The 19655-nt window shown below is 43.4% G+C and overlaps 1 protein-coding gene across 2 annotated transcripts in view; it reads right to left on the bottom strand.

The window, feature by feature from the left end:
- BCAR1 (BCAR1 scaffold protein, Cas family member) overlaps nt 1-19655 on the bottom strand; it is a 207461-nt gene that overhangs the window by 104319 nt on the left and 83487 nt on the right. For both annotated transcript variants that reach the window (XM_040329086.1, XM_040329087.1), the window contains exon 2: nt 300-1040. In XM_040329086.1, the coding sequence (XP_040185020.1) occupies nt 300-1040 (741 nt within the window). The remainder of the gene's footprint in view (nt 1-299; nt 1041-19655) is intronic.

The following is a 19655-nucleotide window of genomic DNA, read 5'->3' as shown; positions in this document are numbered from 1 at the left end:
CAACACTACGACGAGCCGAGAAAAATTAAGTTTAATGATTCTGAGCATGCGTAGGATTTTTGTGCGTCGCAATTAGCTACAGATGATCGGAATTTCCGACAAGAACTTTAGTTGTTGATAAAAATGAGAACCAGCTCTCAAACATTTGTTGTTGGAAATTCCGATGGAGCATACACACGGTTGGATTTTCCCGACAACAAGCTCACATCGCACATTTGTTGTCGGACGTTCCGACCGTGTGTATTTTTGCATTACTCTATAATAATCAGCCAATGTTTTGTATATGTCAGGACCTTTACCTTTGCTGGTGTTTTCCTGGGATCCCCTCCTCGCATATCCATAGATGGTGGCACTTGATAAATGTCTTGTGACTGGGTCATTGATGGTGGCACCTGGTAGATGTCTTGTCCTGCTCTAACCGATGGTGGGACTTGATAAACATCCTGAGACTGAGGGGGGCTGGTGGATCCCACTGGGACTTTGTACAGTTCCGGTGGTTGATTCATGGAAGGTGGAACCTGATAAATGTCTTGAACTTGACTAGAGAACTGATGTTGAGATAGCTGGCTCTGATACAAGGTAGATTGCTTGGAAGGGGTTGTTTGACCTGGGTGCTGTGGCCCCTGAGGGCTTTGATAAAGTGTCTGTTGCCCTTTAGGTGGTGCCGGAACCAAGTAAACATTGTCTGCACTTGGGCTCTGGTAAGGATGCATAGGTGCATACTGGTTTGAGGAGACGACATTATACACACCTTGGTTGTTATAAGGCAATGGAGTCTGGGGTGGCTGCTGCTGGGATTGTTGCTGAGGCTTCTGTTGACCTTGATCACCAGCAGCACCTTGTTTCTTGTCATACATACCCACTAGAATCTTAAGTCGATTTCCAGGAACAATGCCCTGTCGTCCATGTAGAGAACACAACCACCATCCGTCTAGACCTTGAGTATTACGCTCCAGCACGGTCATGATATCCCCTTTTCGGAAGGATAGCTCGTCCGGGGACTCTGCCACATTGTCGTATAGAGCTTTGGCCAGTACATTCTGCAAAAAACAGGTACAAAAACGTTACTCATGACAATACTTCACATTTTAATGAGTCAATATGTCAGATGTACCAAACCACGCTATTATCTACAATAAAATAATACCTAATACTTGTACACATTAAGAAGATTATTTTCATTAGGATGATCTTTCGCATTTGTATATCTAAAAATATTAAAACGACTATAGAAGTTGGTGCTGTACCAGTCAATTGATATTCAGCCCGACCAGTCTTTGCTCCCAAGTCAAGCTGCTGAATGGTTCACACGACTATAGAAATGGTGATGACAACCTACATGCATCAACTGTCTTCTTAGAAATAGAGTTTGCCATTATGAATGTTTACTATCTGCAGATGCAAAAAAAAGAGCACTGATAGCCAACAAGATTATAATTGGAAGATCAAGCCTAAAATATCTAAATGTGTCATAAATTTAGTCTTTCATGTAGAGCAGGGGTCTCCAAACTTTCTAAACAAAGGGCCAGTTTACTGTCTTTTAGGCTTTAGGGGGGCTGAACTGTGGCCGGGGGGAGTAGAAATTGCCTGGCATCAGTGCCCCATCATTAGTTTTAATGGGAGGAATCGTGCCCCATAGGTGATGTAACAGAATGACCCAGATTCCCAGAGACTTTTGAAGGATGAGGGGTACTCCTGTGCCAGCGTCACTAATGACTCTTGGGTCTAGGGTCATCCTGTGCCCCTTTTGGGCATAGGGCGACTGGGAAATATTAATTATAAATTACATGAGATGAGACATTACTGATAATTCATGTTGCAGGATATCTTGAGATATTACAAGTGGTTATTCTGACCCCACCAGGTCAGTGGAGTGTTTTCATTCAATGTGAGGACACATGCTTTTGAGGTGTTAATTGGGGCTGCTTCTAGACATTCCATTGTGAGATGCTAATTCAGTCCATAAAGGTCAGATGTCTAGCTTTTAGGTGTCTGGCTCCTAAGACCTCTCATTATGTATGCTAATACTGTTTTATATGTGGAATGTGACTTGTCAAGCTGTAGTAATTACCTCCTCTAATTGCGGAGACGGGACGTCTGGGGGATGACTAATGATTACCTCAACTGGATATCATTGTCTAAGAGAAGGTGTATTGAAGCCCCCCATTGTGTGCTGTGTGGGTGGAGAGTTATTTGTCCCTGTGATTAACTTTAACATGCTGTACTGTATATAAGAAAGCTACCATTAAAAGCGTTCATACATTTTGAAACCAGAGAACAGAGCGTATGTCTCGTTTATTCTGGGAAATGAGATGGATCGTGTCTGCTGGATTGTGGAGTGTCGGAAGCTGTCGTGGTTGATGGAATGGGGATATCGTAAACGGTGGTGACCGTTACAGGTGATATCAATGAAAGGAATTGTGCACCATTGATGGTGTCAGTACGGGGAATGGTGCCCCATCATTGTGTCATATGGGTGTCATATGGGTACAGTGTTGCATGACTGCGCAATTGTCATTCAAAGTGTGACAGCACTGAAAGCTGAAAATTGGCCTGGGCAGGAAGAGGGTAAAAGTGTCTGGTATTGAAGTGGTTAATAGCCAAAGACCTTTGTGCCACACTCTATGGTATCCTTTAGGGTTGTCCCGATACCACTTTTTTAGGACCGAGTACAAGTACCGATACTTTTTTTCAAGTAGTCGCCAATACCGAATACCGATACTTTTTTTAAATGTGTCCCCAAATGCAGCCATGTCCCCCCCATATGCAGCCATGTCCCCCACATATGCAGCCATGTCCCTCTAGCCATGTCCCTCTAGCCATGTCCCTCACATATGCAGCCATGTCCCTCTAGCCATGTCCCTCACATATGCAGCAATGTCCCTCTAGCCATGTCCCTCACATATGCAGCCATGTCCCTCACATATGCAGCAATGTCCCTCTAGCCATGTCCCTCACATATGCAGCCATGTCCCTCACATATGCAGCAATGTCCCTCACATATGCAGCAATGTCCCTCACATATGCAGCAATGTCCCTCACATATGCAGCAATGTCCCTCACATATGCAGCAATGTCCCTCACATATGCAGCAATGTCCCTCACATATGCAGCAATGTCCCTCTAGCCATGTCCCTCACATATGCAGCAATGTCCCTCTAGCCATGTCCCTCGATGCGGCGGCACGATGCGGCAGGAGCGGCGGGGTTCGGGGGGGGAAAGGGGGGGGAAGTATTCTATTTAGGTATCGGGGGTATTTGCGCGAGTACGAGTACTCCCGCAAATACTCGGTATCGGTCCCGATACCGATACTGGTATCGGTATCTGGACAACCCTAGCAAACCAAATTACGTGGTACCCTAGAGGTTCCTTGAAAACTGAGCGTCCATCAACATAAGAGACAAGGTCTTTCTACAGCTTACTGATCACATTATTATACAATGAGCTTTAGATATACCGTATATACTCGAGTATAAGCCGACCCAAATATAAGCCGAGGCACCTAATTTTACCACAAAAAAATAGAAAACTTATAAGCCTAGAGTGTCCATCTGCATGCCTCACTGTTCCCATGCCTCACTGTGTCCATGCCTCACTGTGTCCATGCCTCACTGTGTCCATGCCTCACTGTGTCCATGCCTCACTGTGCCCATGCCTCACTGTGTCCATGCCTCACTGTTCCCATGCCTCACTGTGTCCATGCCTCACTGTGCCCATGCCTCACTGTGCCCATGCCTCACTGTGTCCATGCCTCACTGTGCCCATGCCTCACTGTGCCCATGCCTAGACTGACGTTTAACATGGAAGAATATGGAAGGGGTACCCGGCTTTGAAAAATCAGTGCTCCCCGGCCGTAGGTCCCCCGAACAACAAACATTGCACACTTTTAGAGGAAGAGTGGGGCTACGTGTGTGCCAAGTTTGGGTACGGCCGGCCGGTACCGGGTCCCCAAAGTCCGGGAGATCAGGTGCAAAAAGGTGACTCGAGTATAAGCCAAGGGGGGCATTTTCAGCACAAAAAAATGTGCTGAAAAACTTGGCTTATACTCGAGTATATACGGTGATCATTTTAGCATTATTTTAAGAGTTCCTCTGGTTTCAAAAGGTCGAGAAAGGCTGTTCTAAGTGAAACAAATGCAAAAATATCTTAACCCCACCAACAGTTTTTTTCTTTGTAGACAGGTGCTAAAGGCATTTCCATCAGAAACCCCATGAATAGTCTACTTTGATCACAACACTGTAATATTGAATATAAATTTGCAGAAACACGGGATCTCTGGAAAAGTAGTGTAGTGTTGTGAAATATTATCTTGGCAGAAGACTCATAGTGGAATGCAAAGTATCCAGCAGCAGAGATTTGGAGGTCAAGGATCTCAAGTTCAAAGCCAACGCTGCTTAAGCTCTGTGTTTCTGAGGGCGAAGTGGAAATAGTCTCCTCGGCCATAAGAGGCACCAGCAAACAAACCACTACATTCCAGCCAACAATCAAAGGTCTATATGTGCAAGATTCTCCCATGGAAAGAAGGCAACATGGACAACAAACACAAGGCAGAGAGTTCTTATGATGACTGTGTGACATGTTGGTGTCAAGACCAGCTGTCAACGTCTGTCTTCTACTCTATTCATATAAAATTAACAAATGCATTTTGTTTTAGACTATCTCTAACGAAATCTCCACCCATGCATTGCTTTCAAGTGGAACTTCTTCAAAGATCCCAATGTTGTTCCTTACCAAGCACTATCTGCTTCTAATTAAAGTACGTGTTCTTGTATTTTGTCACCTTTTGCATGCTTTTTGTTCCATATTTTTATCTGCTGTATGAAATACTGTATTTATTGGCGTATAACACTCACTTTTTCACCCTGCAAATTGCAAATCGGTTCCAAATAGTGTGTGCGTGTTATACGCCAATACTGCAATTTGGGCTGCATCAGAGAGAACGGGGGGGGGGGCAACAGGACGAGCGCCGTCAGATTACATACAGCGACAAGCTCCTGTTTACTCAGCGCCTCTGTAATAGGAAGGCCCCCGTCTCCTGGGCCGGCATTGGACCAGTGTTCTGTCTATCATAGAACCCAGTCCAGGAGGCGGGACTTTGTATTAAAGAGGCCGCCGAGTAAACAGGAGATTCTTGCTGTATGTAATCTGACCGCACTCATCCCGCCCCCTCCCTGAGATAGGCATTGATCAGGCTGCATTCGTGGCAATGAAGAGGCTGCATTGATGGGCAATTTTGAGGCTGCAGGTGGGCATTGATCAGGCTGCATTGATGGGCACTGACCTTTATTTTGCTTCAAAGTTCTTTACTTAAAATAAAATAAAAAATCATAATTACATTTAGTTGTTCATCAATCAATATCAATTTGTGAAATTTTCACAGTTTTAATATGGACTTTTTTTGCACCTTATTGTATGGACATTTAATTATGCACTTTATGGGGCAGATCCACAGAGATGTGCACCCGCGCAGCGTATCAGAGATACGCTAGGCCGCCGTAACTTTCCCGGCTTTGGTTCGAATCCTGAAAGATTGCGCGCCGAAAGTTACGGCGGCGTAGTCTATCTCTGGCGGCGTAACGGTGCGTAATTCAAATCGGCGATTAGGGGGTGTGTTTCATTTAAACTGCGCATGCTCCGTTTCTAAATTTCCCGCCGTGCATTGCGCGAAATGACGTCGCAAGGACGTCATTTTTTAAACTTAGACGTGACTTACGTCCATCCCGATTCACGGACGACTTACGCAAAATAAAGAAAAAATTCAAATTTCGACGCGGGAACGACGGCCATACTTACCGTGGCAAATCTAACTATACGCCGCAAAAAAGCAGCTTTAACTATACACCAGAAAAAGCCGACTAGAGACGACGTAAGAGAATGCGACGGCCACGCGTACGTTCGTGGATCGTCGGAAATAGCTAATTTGCATACCCGACGCGGAAAACGACGCAAACTCCACCCAGCGGACGCCAAAGTATTGCATCTACGATCCGAAGGCGTACGAAGCTGTACGCCTGTCGGATCAAACCCAGATGCCGTCGTATCTTAATTTAAGGATTCAAACTAAAGATACGACGCGATACGCCGGCGTACTCTCTCTCTGGATCTGCGCCTATATGTTGTTTGATTCAATGATTTTTGATATTTGTTTATATTTTATGATTCAGCGCTGCACTTTTATATATTGATTTTTGTGCACATGCATATGAGGATGTGATCAGTGCTGGCAGCTGGTCTATTGAATACCTTTCACACACACACTGAGTTTCTAGTACATATATAGTTACTTCTGTTTTTTGGGTAGTTTGCAAGACTTTATCACATATACGTTATGTTCACTATGTTGCATTACTTAGCAGGAAGCACATCACAAAGAAAGATTGCCCCACCACGGTCACCAAACATAAGAATACATTACTGAGCCCTGGTTCACACTGGTACGATTTGACATGTCAAATCGCATGTCAAATCGGCGGTAATTGGCGGCAATGGCATCGTCCTAATATCAACTACAGATACCTCCTGATGAAGCGGCAATAAGGCCATGAAACATGTTGAGAATTATGATATCTGTGAATACTCATCATAATGTGACCCTCCCTCTCTGGGGACCATAATGTTTATGCTGTTTAAGCCAGTACCAAGATAGTCCTCTTGTTCTCTTTTTGGTGGGTGATTGGCTGGGGACCGATCTCCCAGCTCCCTCAAATTTTCCTTAATTGGAGGATGGTACTCCATATCTAGGTTATATGTCATTTATACCCACAGAGGCTACAACTTTTTCCTATAAAGCCCACAGGTAACAAACTTTTGGGTATACCTGTACATAAAAACTATATTTAGAGCTACTTCAAATGTATGCACGTGCATTAAAATGTATATATGAGCGACGTATCTGTAGTGTTAAATAGATGTACATAGAGCAACGTGCTTTTCGTTTGGTTGTTTACAAGGCAACAAAGAATTCATGTCCGATCACTTACGCAAGTTCAATATGCGTGTTATCACCGCCGTCAACACAGCTGTCAGCCGACACACCTGTGGACAGATCTGTCAAACATTAACGTGTCCGCTCACTGCTGAGTTTCTGGAACTATCTTACCATCCTTATATAAATTATATTCAAAGCTAATGCACTATCATGCTCTAGCAGTTTGTTAGAATCCTGTGCTGTCTTCTCAAGGTAAAGGACAAGCCCACGCAAAACTATCTTTATTAGTTTCAAGTGGAAGCCAGGAGGCTCAATAAAGCACAAGTTTGCTTAACCACTCAAGTAACAGCCTGTAAATCCTCGTTATTACCAGGCCATGTTTTCATAAATGTTCAAAGCTGTGATATTGTGATTGTCAATTACTAGATCATGCAATACTGTATCCAAATAACATTTATATCAGAGTTATTTTTTTGGTGATATTTAATAACATATTCATATATAAACCTTCAGACCCTAACTGACACATTCAGCTTTGAGGTTGCAAGAAATCAGCAGTCAACCAAGTAGATAATTTGGTTGGCCACTATTGTTCTCTGCAGTACCAATGCCAAAGGTAAATGGTCTTTCTTTGTCTTTCATAGCAGTCTTCCTGATGGATACTTTCCTAAATGTACATAATATACCGTATATACTCGAGTATAAGCCCACCGTTGTGTGATAGGCGTTGACACTGTGTTCAGTGTTCCGCCAATCACGAACGTTCTTTCATCCTCTGACAAGAGAAGGTCCGTGATAGGCGGATCACTGAACACCATGTCTGCTGGGAAACTGAGTCAGAGAATGAAAGAACGTCCGTGATAGGCGGAACACTGAACACAGTGTCAAACGCCTATCAAGGAATGGGACGGGACCAGGAGGAAGCCCAAGGTACACTAACGAGGGGGTATTTTCAGTCCTAAAAAAAGGGCTGAAAAACTTGGCTTATCGAGTATATACAGTAACTGGGTACTAACATTTATAGGTAAAGTTGATCCAGGGAAAATCCGATTGCCTCTCGGGGAATCGGGAAGGAATTTTTTCCCCTGCTGTAGCAAATTGGATCATGCTCTGCTGGGGTTTTTTGCCTTCCTCTGGATCAACTGTGGGTATGGAGTTGGGTATATTTTTTTTATGGTTGAACTGGATGGACTTTTTTCAACCTGACTAACTATGTAAAGTAAAGGTGACAAGACCAAATCTCTATACCTGACCATTCACTTTAGGCATTCTGGTTGAGGAGTTCACCTTGGAAAGCCAACTCATGATGATTTGCTCTGTTTAGGAGTTCTTTGTTAGGTGAAAGAAATCAAGAAAGAACCCAACAGCGAGAGTGCAACACATCTGAAATGGCCTCCTCAGCAGAATGGAGATGGGAATTATAGCTTACTGGAATCCTTGACATATATATGAAAGTAGCAGGTAATTTAAAGCCCAGCTGACGTCTCACTTTTCATCTTTTTATAGTCCAATACACCCATAGGTTATGATTTCTTATTGTTTGCATTGGTCTTTAAGCAGAAAAAAAGAGATACTCACCTTTCCAACAGTCTCTCTAGTGCTGGTGTCCTGTCGAAATGGGTCCCCCGTTGGATAATGCCAGGGCTGGACTGCGCATGCGCAAATGGAGCCGCCGAAAATCTCAGAGGATGAACACCTGTTCGTCTGCTGTACACGGCCCCTGAGCAATCAACACGCCGCACGCTACCGATGCTCAGGGTGGGTTATTTATTAAATACAACAAGGGGCGGATGCATACAGAAGAGGCCGTATGATGGGCAGTGCTTTTCTCAAAGGGGCGGATGTAATATTGAGAAGCAGGGCTACAGGGGATGCATTCAAACATAAATTAGTAAAGGATGTGTAAAAAAAAACACTGCTCTATCGGACAATTGTTGTTGGAATTTCCGACAACAAATGTTGGCTGTGCATGCTCTCAAATTGTCTGACAACAAATGTGTTCCGTCGGATTATCCGATCGTGTGTACAAAGTACAAAGCATGCTCCGAACCAATACTAAACATCAGACAACCATAGCAGAAGTTGCCCAAAGAGCTGACGTGGTTTGGTGGTGGTAGGACAACGCCCTTCGGACAAAAATCCACGGTCCCATGGAAGTCCGATCGTGTGTATGAGGCTTTAGTCTGAGTCTTTCACCACACATTTGGCATAAGGGGAACCTCAGTGTTTAGAGATACTACAACTCTTATGAGCATTTCTATTAGAACATAGCACAGAAGAGGAACCCTCTGAGTAGGATGGGTAATGGGTAATGGCAGAAAACCATGAAATAAAGCTGTAACCTAAGCTCCTTAGTCCCTTGGGGTCTGGTCACCCTTGCAACTGTTGTTATATAACTGCCATCTTGTGGAACATATGGAATACCATCTCCCAAAGAACCAAAGTAAAGATAGAAGAGATAGGGCTTCCAACCCCATGCCCTGCATGACCGTTTCCTCTTTTACTAATTTCACTACCACTTATGTATTTTTAATTGTAGGGATTGCCGGAAAAAGGCAAATTGTATTCCCTACTTCAATCCCTAACCAGCAGAGGCTGTGCAGGACTAATGAGAACTTTGACATTGCATTTTCCTTCTTCGGCTTTGCTAACAACTGACTTTTGAACTTTGATTGTACTGCAATTTATTTGTATACCGTCATTGCTTTTTTTAGTTATATTACTTGTTTACAAGATGAACTAGTAAACCTTTGTTCTGCCAGCAATGCCATTTTCTGTTCTTTTATATTCTTTTAACCTTCTTCATTGGGTGGCTGCCACAAGTAACACATTATACTTGCTGTAATGTTCTATAGAAGCTCATATTTAAAAATTAGCCATGCCAAACAAGATTACATTATGGAGCAAGTGGGAGATTGTCCAAAAGCCACTTAAATCAGTCACTATACTCATCCTCAAGCTCCAGCAATCATCAAGTCTGATGATTATAAAATGATTTGCTAATTACTTTATCTCCAACACATGTTGTTTGATGATTTGGGGATTACTCGTTAATTACCTTATCTTATTTCTTACTCCCAAGCCATCTCATTTAAATATTTCTGTCCTAAACACAGATAATGAAAGTCTTCAGAATATTTTAGAATTAGTTTAAGACCCTAATTTGCACGTTATTATGTTTTTCTTATCTTCCATTAATTGAAATGACACAGTATTCTGTTTATTCCCCATGTTAACATGTCTATTTAGTGCTGCACTGCTCTAGTGGTCCTACCAATCCCTAGATAAACTACAATTGGGGCCCATGTCTCCTCCCCACTTGACCTGCAAAGTGATTGGTGTGGTGAAAGGTGTCCCATCATTGCTGTGTGAACAGCCCCACTGTCAACCATGGGCAGCAGTGTGTTTCCCTTGGCATGAACAGCCACTGTAAAGTATATGGGTTAAGACTAATTTACAACGTCAGCAAAGTGGTGTTTGTTTTTATCTAGTAAGAATTGGCGAGTTGGGTTTATTTGGCATGGGAACTTCAACACTAGACATTTTGGCATCTTAGCATTCAGCACTAAAATATTTTATCCCAAGTACTAAACAACCAATGTAGGGATGTTACTCAAATTTTCGTGTTCGATTAGTCGATTTTTAAAAAAACTATTAATCGACTAATTTTGATTATTAACGCACATACATTTTTCGGATTACCATCATATATAGTCCCCACTGTAATATCTACAGACATCTCCCCACTGTAATATCCACAGACATCTCCCCCACTGTAATATCCACAGACATCTCCCCCACTGTAATATCCACAGACCTCTCCCCCACTGTAATATCTACAGACATCTCCCCCATTGTAATATCTACAGACCTCTCCCCCACTGTAATATCTACAGACATCTCCCCCATTGTAATATCTACAGACCTCTCCCCCACTGTAATATCCACAGACATCGTCCGCAATGTAATATCCACAATCACCCCCACTGTAATATCCACAGACATCTCCCCCACTGTAATATCCACAGACATCTCCCCACTGTAATATCCACAGACATCTCCCCCACTGTAATATCCACAGACATCTTCCCCACTGTAATATCCACAGACCTCTCCCCCCACTGAAATTTTCACAGACATCTCCCTACTGTAATATCCACAGACATCTCCCCCACCATAATATCCTCAATCACCCCCACTGTGATATCCACAAACATCTCCCCCACTGTAATATCCTCAATCACCCCCACTGTAATATCCACAGACATCTCCCCACTGTAATATTCACAGACATCTCCCCACTGTAATATCCACAGACATCTCCCCACTGTAATATTCACAGACATCTCCCCACTGTAATCCACCGACATATCCCCCACTGTAATATCCACAGACATCTCCCCCACTGTAATATCCACAGACATCTCCCCACTGTAATATGCAAACACATCTCCCCCACTGTAATATTCACAATCACCCCCCACTGTAATATCCACAGACATCTCCCCATTGTATTATCCACAGACATCTCCCCACTGTAATATCCACAGACATCGTCCCCAATGTAATATCCACAATCACCCCCACTGTAATATCAACAGACATCTCCCCCAGTGTAATATCCACAGACATCTCCCCCCACTGTAATCCACAGACATCTCCCCACTGTAATATGGTCCACATCTCCCCCACTGTACTATCCACAGACATCTCCCCCGCTGTAATATCCACAGACATCATCCCCATTGTAATCCATAGACATCTCCCCCCACTGTAATATGGTCCACATCTCCCCCACTGTATAGGAAGATTAGTGGGCATTAAAAAAAAAAAAAGCCAAAACGCCAATAAACTGCAGTTTATCAGCTTCAGTGTACATGGAGCCTTAAAGGTAAATATACGGTGCACTTTCACTCATTTTCCCCAGAACTTTGTAAATGTGGTAAAGCTCTGCTGATTTCCGTTATCCAATCAAGTACAAGCAAAAATGCTGTTTTTTATTTTCCTTACACTTGATTGGGTATTCATTACAAAGTGAAGCCTTACCACATTTACTAAGCTCTGGGGAAAATGAGTGCAACTGCACTCGCAAAGTGCTCAGTCTCTTCCTTTAGTAAAATAAACCCCGCTGTTTGTTTCAAACAAACTGAAGCAAGGGGGAGGGGGGGGAAGGAAAGATTCCGGAGCTCACAGAGAGATGCAGAAACACACAGTATGAAATTGGGTACAGTAATATAAAATAGATTACAGGGCTTTTAAGTAATAGATATGTATGGATTATTTTTGGAGAATAAGTATATTATTTAGTGTCACTTTTGAAGTATTTTTTATAAGATGGAACTAATCATCACGTGTTAACCAGAGGATGTGAACCAATGAAAACCCCCTGCATGATTCCTGCAGGAACTTCCTGTGTATGTTTTGTGGGATGTGAAGGAGGCTCACAGCTGGACCTCAGCAACTCTCCATTCCATGAATAGCTCCCACTTCTGTACATATGGACTCGGCTGCAAGCCTGTGAATGTGTGTTGAAACAAAGACAATGGGTGTCTGCGTACGCCTGCTTCCTTGAAGGGCCGGAACTAAAAAGCATGAATGGCCCATATGAAAACTACAGCACGGCTTGTGTTTAGGGAGCAAGCAGAGAATTGTATGCAGTGTAACCCTGAACCACAGCCAAGAAGGAAATATTAATAAAAGCTATGACGATCGACAGCAGTCAGGAATCAGACAAACAAAAGAGACTGCAATGGATCACTCATAGCTAACTCCTGATTGGCTGCTATCAGTAATTTCGCTTGCTTAAAGACGATCTTCATCCTAGAGAGAAAAAAATAAAAGTCAGCAGGTACAAATACTGTAGCTGCTGACTTTTAATAAAAAGGACATTTACCTGTCCAGGGATCCAACTCTGTCCTCACTTGGGCCGGTTCTTCACTAGTCTTTAGCGCCTGCATGTTTACTGTAGAAGCCGGCTGTGACTACGTGCGGCTTCCCACCGCGCATCTTGGAGCCATGCTGCACTTTGTGAATGGTCCCACAGCCTTCTTGGTCTTATGACATATTCCAGAAGGCTGCGGGCAAAGAGAGAGGGGGGCTGAACTTCCGTTTGGATCACCTAGCTCAGGGGTCTCCAAACTTTCTAAACAAAGGGCCAGACTTCTGTCCTCCAGACTTTAAGGGGGCCGGACTGTGACCATCAGGAGTACAAAATCCGCTATCTTTGGTGTCATTGGACCCCATCATTGGTGTCACTGGACCCCATTAGTGGTGTCATTGGGAGAAAGTCTGCCCCATAACTGTGAGGAATTCTGCCCCATCATTGGGAGGAATTCTACCCCATCATTGGTGTTATTGAGAGGAAATCTGCCCTATCATTTGGAGGAATTCTGCCCTATCATTGGGAGGAATTCTGCCATATCATTGGGAGGAATTCTACCCCATCATTGGTGTTATTGAGAGGAAATCTGCCCTATTATTGGGAGGAATTCTGCCCTATCATTGAGAGGAATTCTGCCATATAATTGGGAGGAATTCTGCCCTATCATTGAGAGGAATTCTGCCCTATCGTTGGGAGGAATTCTGCCCTAACGTTGGGAGGAATTCTGCCATATCATTGGGAGGAATTCTGCCATATAATTGGGAGGAATTCTGCCCTATCATTGGGAGGAATTCTGCCATATCATTGGTGTCATTGGGAGGAATTCTGCCCTTCATTGGTGCCAATGAATAAAAAAGCACCCCAAGGGCCAGATGAAATCAAGCAAAGGGCCACATCTGGCCCCCGGGCCGCAGTTTGGAGACCACTGAGTCCTAGCTCATCCGAGTGGAAGTAGGAGTAGGTACATACCAAAAATAGGTTCCCGCTCTTAAAAAAAAAAAAATCTTGCTACACCCCAGTGCGGGGTGTAGCAAGAATTTTTTTTTTTTTTTAAAAAACGAAACACTAACAAAACACTGAGGAGGCAAGCGGACATCTTGTTACACCCACAAGAGTTTTGCATTTCACAGTTATTTATAACAGGAAACGAAGCATATATAGTAAAATACAGTATTTGGAAATCCATCGGACTGTTTACATGTTGAATTATTAAAGCAGCAATGTTCTGTCGCATAGTCCGTCAGATTTATAAATACTGTATTTGACCTTATAAGCTGTGTTTACTGTTAAAAATAAATGTGAAACGCAAGACTCCGGTGAGTGTAACAAGATGTCCGCTTGGCCCCTTCTCGTTGTATCGTTACTATGGAGGAGTGCGGGGTGTAGCAGTTCTGACGGGTCGCCATATCCGACGGAACACCGGCACTGCAGATTCCTCCATCCATGCACTTTAGCATGCATTGGAGAATCAAGTGACTTCTCAGGTTCAGACCGTAAACTAGGGAATGGAACGGTGGGAATGGAAAGTTATGAATAGACCACGGGTTGCAGGAAAAAATTTGCATGATTCCCCCGTCAACACAGACAGTGCTGACAGGGGAGTCTCTCCTGCTGAGAAATTGTCTGCTTCCGGGGGAAGCCTTCCATGCCAGGAGAAGACAGTGATTATTGCTAGTGGCTATAGAAGCCGCTTGCGATAATCACAATCAAATCCAGAAGACTGGTTGTACCCAGGCTGATCTATCAATAAACTTAGTACACTCAGCCTGCACACACATGGTTCAAATATCGGCGCCCGTGACCCAGTCCGAAGCTCCGTACCCGCGGACCCGATCGCCGCTGGAATCCCGTGATCGGTCCCCGGAGCTGAAGCACGAGGAGAGCTGTGTGTAAACACAGCTTCCCCGTTCTTCACTGTGGCGCCGTCATTGATCGTGTGTTCCCTAATATAGGGAAACACGATCAATGATGTCACACGTCCAGCCCCGCCCCCCTACAGTTAGAAACACATATGAGGTCACACTTAACCCCTTCAGTGCCCCCTAGTGGTTAACTCCCAAACTGCAATTGTCATTTTCACAGTAAACAATGCATTTTTATAGCATTTTTTGCTGTGAAAATGACAATTATCCCAAAAATGTGTCAAAATTGTCCGATGTGTCCGCCATAATGTCGCAGTCACAAAAAAAATCGCTGATCGCCGCCATTAGTAGTAAAAAAAAACGTATTAATAAAAATGCAATAAAACTATCCCCTATTTTGTAATCACTATCAATTTTGTGCAAACCAATCGATAAACCCTTTTTGCGATTTTTTTTTTACCAAAAATAGGTAGAAGAATACGTTTCGGCCTAAACTGAGGGAAAAAAAGTTTTTTTATAGATTTTTGGGGGATAATTATTATAGCAAAAAGGAAAAAATATTGCATTTTTTTCAAAATTGACACTCTATTTTTGTTTATAGCGCAAAAAACAAAAACCGCAGAGGTGATCAAATACCACCAAAAGAAAGCTCTATTTGTGGGAAAAAAAGGACGCCAATTTTGTTTGGGAGCCACGTCGCACGACCGCGCAATTGTCAGTTAAAGCGGCACAGTGCCGAATCGCAAAAACTGGCCGGGTCCTTTACCTGCATTTTGGTCCGGGTCTTAAGTGGTTAATGTGCATGGGCTAGCTTTGTGTTGATTTATCTAATCAGTCTATCCAGGTAGGGATATATACTTAAACAACAGATAATTTGGATTTCCTGAGTGCTCAGGTCTAAGCAAGGATCAGACATCAGCAGGAGCCGTAGGAGACCAATCTCCACAAGAGGAAATTTGTGATTTTAGGCTTTTAAAAGGCAGCCTATGTGGGTGTTTTAGCGGAGAATAGGATATACTGGGCTAAAAGAATGACATAAAGTGACAGCTACAACAATGTTAGTAATGTTCCTGAAGATTAGATAAGGTGAGAGTCATTTTTTTAAATACATTTTGAGAGTTGAGACCACCCTTGCTGTGATCCATGCACGCCCAATCCCACTACAATGTTTGCACCTGACTCATGCAGCTTTCTTATATGGTGAAAGGAGAAAAAAAAAAAAAGCTAATTATCCTTAATTAGTAACAGAGATTCTCTAACAGGGTGGGAAACCTCTGCAACAGATGTATGAAGCTTCTGACAGCAGCAAACACTCACTGACACCGAATAATTTACCTGCACACTTGCCATTATCACGAGCAGTGCTTGGCTTAGACACATCACTAGGAAAAGCTAGCCTGTGTGTGTGGCATTGGCTTCTTTGCATGGAAATATATTCTATATCCATATGTTGTTCTAACAGCTGAACACCACCCAAGAAGCTAAATACATGGCTGAAATACTTATACTATATGTGAACTGCTTTACTTTCTAAATGGCGTGCAGTTCTATTCAGCCACTTGTGATTCTTAACATCCCTGCCACACTACATTGGCAGGTTGGTGACCTTACTCTACTAGGGATTGGAGCTGCACAATTCTGGCCAAAATGAGAATCACAATTTTTTTGCTTAGAATGAAGATCACGATTCTCTCACGATTCTCACGGAGTAAAATCTTTTACATTTATAAAAAACAAAATTGGCTAACTTTACTGGCTAGTTTTTAAATTCATTAAAGTAATTTTTTGCCAAAAAAATGCATTTAAAAAGACTGCTGCGCTTCTGTGACCCGCTGGAGCTCTCTTCCCTGCATTTATATTACAGAAACACACACATTGTACATTATATACAACTGTAATAGAGAGGATTATAGAATTTTACAAGCATTTTAAACTAGGGCTTATTTTCGGGGTTGGGCTTATATTGCATCCCTCCTGGAAAATGACGCTAGGGCTTATTTTCGGGGTAGGTCTTATTTTCAGGGAAACACGGTACTAGATGATTTCAAAAACTGTTCTCAATCTTTATAGGTCTGCAGCATTCATTAAAAGAATACCTTGTGATCCTGCCACGAAAGGCCTTGGTGTCATAATGTCTTCCAATCGTGCTTCTGTGTTGTCACCATCATATCGCCACTAATACTACAGAAGCCACCATTCCAACAAATTGTATAGACATATAGCCGGATTCAGAAAGCACTTACGCCGACGTATCTTCTGTATCTTACGCCGCGTAACTGCACTGATGCGCCGTTGTATCTATGCGCCTGATGCTAGAAATAAGATAGGCCTGAATTTTGGCTCCATCCGACCGACGTAAGTCTCCTACGCCGCATATTTACGCTGGCCGCAAGGGGCGCTTCCATTGATTTACGCGTCGAATATGCAAATGACCGAGATACGCCAATTCACGAACGTACTTGCGCCCGTCGCTGTAATCTACGCCGTTTACGTAAGGCGTACGTCCGGCGTAAAGTTAAACCACCATATAGGAGGCGCAGCCTATGTAAAGGTATGGATGTCGGAACAGCTGTCGTATTTTACGTTGTTTACGTAAGTCGTACGTGAATGGGGCTGGGCGTAGGTTACGTTCACATCATACACATTGAGCCATCGTATCTTAGGGTGTATATGTGACGTGATTCTGAGCATGCGCCGTTCGTTCGGCTCTTCATTAACATGGGGTCACGCTTCATTTTAATAGATCACGCCCACTACCTTACTACTTTGAATTAGGCGGGCTTACACCGGCCAATTTACATTACGCTGGCGCAAGTTTGGGAGCGAGTGCTTTGTGAATACTGTTTTAGCCTCACTGATTTACGTTGGCGTAGCGCATTTGAGATGCGATACGCCGGTCTAAAGATGCGCCGTTCTACGTGAATCCGGCTAATAGTTTACCATCGGTACGCTCACGGAATCAATCAAGAGTGGGCACTGGAGCGAGTACCTTATTTCCCCAAAAATAAACCTGGGTCTTATAGATATTTTGGCAACAAAAGACACAGTAGGACTTATTTTTGGGGTAGGTCTTACCATGTAATGTGCTGTCTTCTCTCCCCTTCTCTCTCCCTGCCTGACAGGAATCCCCAGAGTGAACCGAGTTAAAATGCTTGTAAAATCCTATAATCCACTCTATTACAGTACAGTTGAACCTTGGACTACGAGCACAATCTGTTCCAGACGTATGCTCGTAATCCAAAGTACTTGCATATCAAAGCGAGTTTTCCCATTGAAGTCAATAGAAATGAAAATAATTTTTTCCGCATTGACTTCAATGGGATGCAATACCGAATGCTGCCAGAGATGGTGGGGGGCCCACAGAGAGCGCCAAAAACGGCCCAAGGACACTTTGGCTTGTTTCCTGCGCCCCCGTACCTCAGGCCAAATGAGGTACTGCGGGCCAATGTTTGGCTTTTCTCAGCTCCTGCGCCCCCTTACCTCAGGCCAAATGAGGTACTGCAGGTCTATTTAGCTTGAATTCTGCTCGTCTTGCGGGTCAACACTCGCAAACCGAGTCAGAATTTTTAAAAAAAGTTGCTCGCAAATCAAAACGCTCTCAAACCAAGTTACTCTTAAACCGAGGTTCCACTGTATTATATAATGTACAATGTGTGTTTCTGTAATATAATTGTGCCAAATACCTTTGTTATAGCACCACTCTAAGCTTCTGTGACCTGCCTGAGCTCTCTTCCCCGCATTTATAATACAGAAACACACATTGTACATTAAATACTACTGTAATAGAGTGGATTATAGGATTTTTCGGGGTAGGGCTTATATTGCAGCCCTCCTGGAAAATAGCGCTAGGTCTTTTTTTTGGGGTGGGGCTTATATTGCAGCCCTCCTGGAAAATAGCGCTAGGTCTTATTTTCAGGGTAGGTCTTACTTTCGGGGAAACACGGTAGCACCAAGTGGCAAGAAAAAAACCCACCGAGGGCTAGATTCACATAGAACCGCGTATCTTTGCGGCGGCGTAACATATCTGATTTACGTTACGCCTCCGCAACTTAGACGGGCAAGTGCTGTATTCTCAAAGCACTTGCTCCATAAGTTGCGGCGGCGTAGTGTAAATCGGCCGGCGTAAGCCCGCCTAATTCAAATTTGGATCAGGGGGGCGTGTTTTATGTAAATGTTCTGTGACCCGACGTGATTGCCGTTTTTCCCGAACGGCGCATGCGCCGTCTGTGGAATTTCCCAGTGTGCATTGCTCAAAAGTACGCCGCAAGGACGTCATTGGTTTTGACGTGAACGTAAATGACGTCCAGCCCGATTCACGGAGGTCTTACGCAAACAACGTAAATTTTTAAAATTTTGACACGGGAACGACGGCCATACTTAACATTGGTACGCCACACTTACGCCACCATATAGCAGGGGCAACTATACGCCGGGAAAAGCCTAACGTAAATGGCGTAACTTTACTGCGTCGGCCGGGCGTACGTTCGGGAATTCGCGTATCTAGCTAATTTGCATACTCGACACGGAATTCGACGGAAGCGCCACCTAGCGGCCAGCGTAAATATGCAGTTACGATCAGACGGCGTAAGAGACTTACGCCTGTCGGATCTAACAGATATCTATGCGTAACTGATTCTAAGAATCAGGTGCATAGATACGACGGTGCAACGCAGAGATACGCCGTCGTATCTGGAGATACGCCGTCGTATCTCCACTGAGAATCTGGCCCTGAAAGTAGTATTTTATGGGAAAAATAACTCATGGCAACTGTTTGTGATACACAATGCCATAGTAAACCAAATGTTGTCTAAGATATAGAACTACTTGTAAAGGTTTTTAGTTCATCGATATAAAGGGAAAAGAAATACGAACGTCTGGCTTTTTATATATGTCTAGAATTCAACTTTAGAGGACTAAAATACATAAATTAGAAAAATTCTATAAACAACTTAATTTAGAAAAATGAGTATCGTTTATGGATGAA

This window comes from Rana temporaria, chromosome 11, assembly GCF_905171775.1.
Source record: "Rana temporaria chromosome 11, aRanTem1.1, whole genome shotgun sequence".
Lineage (NCBI taxonomy): Eukaryota > Metazoa > Chordata > Amphibia > Anura > Ranidae > Rana > Rana temporaria.
Note: the sequence above shows the minus strand (reverse complement) of the source record. Positions and strands in the feature narration are given on the sequence as shown.